Source organism: Bison bison, unplaced genomic scaffold (genome assembly GCF_000754665.1).
Source record: "Bison bison bison isolate TAMUID 2011002044 unplaced genomic scaffold, Bison_UMD1.0 scf7180017864249, whole genome shotgun sequence".
Lineage (NCBI taxonomy): Eukaryota > Metazoa > Chordata > Mammalia > Artiodactyla > Bovidae > Bison > Bison bison.
The window spans coordinates 167,524-170,624 of record NW_011494821.1 but is presented as its reverse complement, the minus strand read 5'-3'; the positions used below and the strand labels follow the sequence as shown (position 1 = coordinate 170,624).

Below are 3,101 nucleotides of genomic sequence, written 5' to 3'. Positions count from 1 at the left end.
TTTCCCCTACCCCTTCAATCTGTCGGGGAGCCCCTGCCCTTCACCCTGCTCCCTTGGCCAGGAGTGAGTGCACCATGGCCTTGGTGAAGCTGCCCTCCTCTTCTCCCCTCGCACTACAACCCTGGTGGGGGAGACGGGGTGGGTGCTGCTTGTGGTTTAGGTTTTTTTTTTTTTTTTTTTTAATTCAATCTGGAATCAGAAAGCTGTGGATTCTGGCAAATGGTCCTTGTGCCCTTCCCCAATTCTTACCTAATCTGACCCCTTATTTCCTCCATAGTCCTCTATCCCAAGCACCACCCCCACAGACTGGGGACCAGCCCCCTCCCCTGCCTATGTCTCTCCCCATCTAAAGATGGGGAGGGAAGAGGAGGAGAGGGGAGGGGACATGCCCCCTCCTCAGGCATCTGGGAGGGCCCTGCTCCCATGGGCTTCATCCTTTCCTGCGGGCTCTCTCCCCGACACATTTGTTAAAATCAAACCTGAATAAAACTACAAGTTTAATATGAAGTCCCCAACTCAGCTGCTTTTTCTAATTAAATGGGTATTTATTTGGAAATCTGAAGAGTACAGGTTGAATGAACTCTGCTGCTGAGTTCATTACAACCAACCCTGCTGTCAACTCTGTGATTCCTGCCAGCCACTGCCCACCCTCTAAACAGTCCAGTGGGAGGCAACACAGACAGCAGCCAGGGGCAGTGGCAGGTAGATTTTATTGGCCTGGTACTGGGACACGGGGGATCCTCCCCAAGGGCAGAGGTTGGGGCCAAGGCTGAAGATAAATTTGATGGTCACTTGTGGTAGAATCGTGGGTTCTGGCTGTGCTGGATGAAGGGGAGCCGAGGGCCAGGCTGGCTGGTGGTTGCAAAGCCCGACTGGCAGCAGTGATGAAAGGAGGGCTTTGTCAGTGTGCACACCCTCCTGTCTACTCCACACCAGAGAGCCACCCCAGGGAGGGGAAGGGAAAACAGGGTGGGGGTCGTCTATCCCACCCAATGCTGTTTCCCTGCAATGCAGGGATTCTGAGGGGCTTGATCACCACCCTTACCTTTCCTGCTGGTTGCATCTGCACAGGGAGCTGGGGTGAGGCCAGGAGTCCAGGGGCGGGATGCAGAGCTTGGGGATGCATGGGACGCAGGGAGGACTGCAGAGAACAGTGTCAGCAACTGAGGCAGCCTCAGGCTCCCCTTAGCATAGGCAGCCCTTGACTTTTCAAGGCTCTACTCACTGAGTCAGAGAAGCCAGTCTGCTGGTTAGCATGTTCCATCTGCTTTTGTAAGGACAGGGCACCACCAGGCTGGAGAAACCCTAGGTGGGGAAGGAGGAGTGTGAAGTGAGTAGAGAATGGGGAAAGGAGAAAGGCAGGACGCATGGAACTGGGCCCCAGCACGGGGTGTTCCCATCACCTGTCTGGGTGGGCTGAAAGTGGCTGTGCACGGCGTAGGGCTGTGGCTGTGGCTGAGACAGGTACTGCACTGCAGGAAACGCGGAAGGTGCTGAGGAAGGCAGGAGACCATTAGAACCTCCTTGTAGCCTGTTCAACACTCCTCGCTTTGGGTCTTGAAAATTCCTCTTCCCACCTCACCTCTGAGCTGCTGACTAGGACTGTAGGCAGGCTGCGTGGGTCCATAGTGAGGTGGGGGTTGAGCAGTCCCATAGGCACCACCTGGGCTACCTTGGAATTGCCCATGTTCCGGGGTCCCTGCGAAAGCAGCTGCTGAGCCGACGTAGTGCCGGGTCTAAGAAGGAAGGATGAGAACTCACTGCCTGTAAACTCCATGAAGCAGAAATTCAAGTGACTGCACCCCCATTCCCCCTATTCAGGATGTAGACACACTCAAAACTTGAGTGCTGGCTGGTGAAGATGCTAGGGTCTGGGTGGAAGTAGGAAAAAAAAAGCCTAGACACCCAATTTTCCTGCTCTTACCGTAAGCACCTGGGGTCCAAACATCTGTTTGGCTCTGTCAGCTGCCATGAGGGTGCCTGGGCGATTGTGTCCTCCAGGGCTCCCTAGAAAGGGAGAGGGGTGCTTCATGATGTTGCAACTCCCAGGAGGGCCCATTCTGACCAGTAGTTTCTTAACCCTCACCCTGCATGCTAAGGAGGTGAGTTCCGGTGTGAACTGTCAGGCCTTGCTGGTATGCTGCTGATGTCAGAGTGGTCAGGTCACTGGAGCGAAAGGAAAGCAGGTCAAAGACAAGTCTGTCGTGTCCCCACCCCCACACACTCCCCTTCCCATATGCCATTAAACACTGATCTTTTGTTACCTGATCCCTGTTACACTTTGGCCTCGATTTTATTTTTAGCTCTTTAATCTCACCTCTGCTCTTTTCGCCTCCGTTTTTCTTCCTCATGTAAAACTTTCTTGAGCTGCAGGAAAAGCTGATGCTTCTCTTCCTGTAGAGCTAAAAGCTTCTCCTGCAACTTCAAGATCTGGGGAGGGGGAGAGAAGATGAAAGGAGAGCCAAGAGACGAAAGAAGGGAGAGATGGTGGAACTGCTTACTTGTTCCTTGGTCTCCTCTAGTGACATTCTTTCTTCCATCTCCTTTTTCTTCCTTCTCTCTTGCTCTTCCTTCATCTTCTGTTCCATCATCTTGTCCACTTCTTCCTCCTCTGGAATAAGAGGCAGAATGGGCAAGCAGGGTGTTAAAATATTAGAACATTAAGAACTGAAGACCAGCAAAAACTGGTTATTCCAGTGCTCTGGAACAGGCTTCATGACTGTTGGGGGCTGGAACGGGGAGGTTTATTAGGTGCTCTCCAAGGTCCTTCCCAGCTCCAGGCGTGGGCTGTTTAATTCCCACCACCATCACCACGGGGCTAGCTGTCCCTCTGGCTTCGTCCGCCATGCACTGGTCTGCTCATGGGTGGGGGTCACCGTGGACCGCGGTGCGCCCGAACCGTGCGTCCTCCCGTTTTGGGCCCGGCTCACCCTGCCGCTTGCGCTCTCGCTCCATCATGATGTGTCGGTGCAACGCCCTGGCCATGGCGTTGGACAGCTTCGGACGCTCCAGAAGCGCAGGCATGGTGCTGCTGGGGACGCTCGGGCCGTGAGCGCCCGGCTCTGTCGCTGGCTGCCAGACCTCCGGCCGGGCCTGCGGGG

At 54.6% G+C, this 3,101-nt stretch overlaps 1 protein-coding gene across 1 annotated transcript; it reads right to left on the bottom strand.

The window, feature by feature from the left end:
* Positions 1-154: 154 nt before the first annotated feature.
* On the bottom strand, positions 155-3,095 carry GPS2 (G protein pathway suppressor 2). The gene is made up of 10 exons (XM_010847335.1): positions 2,931-3,095; positions 2,502-2,611; positions 2,318-2,430; positions 2,087-2,166; positions 1,925-2,007; positions 1,583-1,736; positions 1,404-1,493; positions 1,226-1,305; positions 1,046-1,141; positions 155-872 (listed from the first exon to the last, which is right to left on the bottom strand). The coding sequence occupies exons 1-10, from the start codon at positions 3,022-3,024 to the stop codon at positions 789-791; spliced, it is 984 nt and encodes a 327-aa protein (XP_010845637.1). The 5' UTR covers positions 3,025-3,095; the 3' UTR covers positions 155-788.
* Between the last annotated feature and the right edge of the window lie 6 nt (positions 3,096-3,101).

Coding starts and splice junctions, on each gene's coding strand:
- GPS2 (XM_010847335.1), bottom strand. CDS start 3,024: ATGCCTGCGCTTCTGGAGCGTCCGAAGCTGTCCAACGCCATGGCCAGG. Junction 2,612..2,930: donor GCGAGAGCGCAAGCGGCAGG/GTGAGCCGGGCC, acceptor CTCTTATTCCAG/AGGAGGAAGAAGTGGACAAG. Junction 1,306..1,403: donor CTTTCAGCCCACCCAGACAG/GTGATGGGAACA, acceptor TTCCCCACCTAG/GGTTTCTCCAGCCTGGTGGT.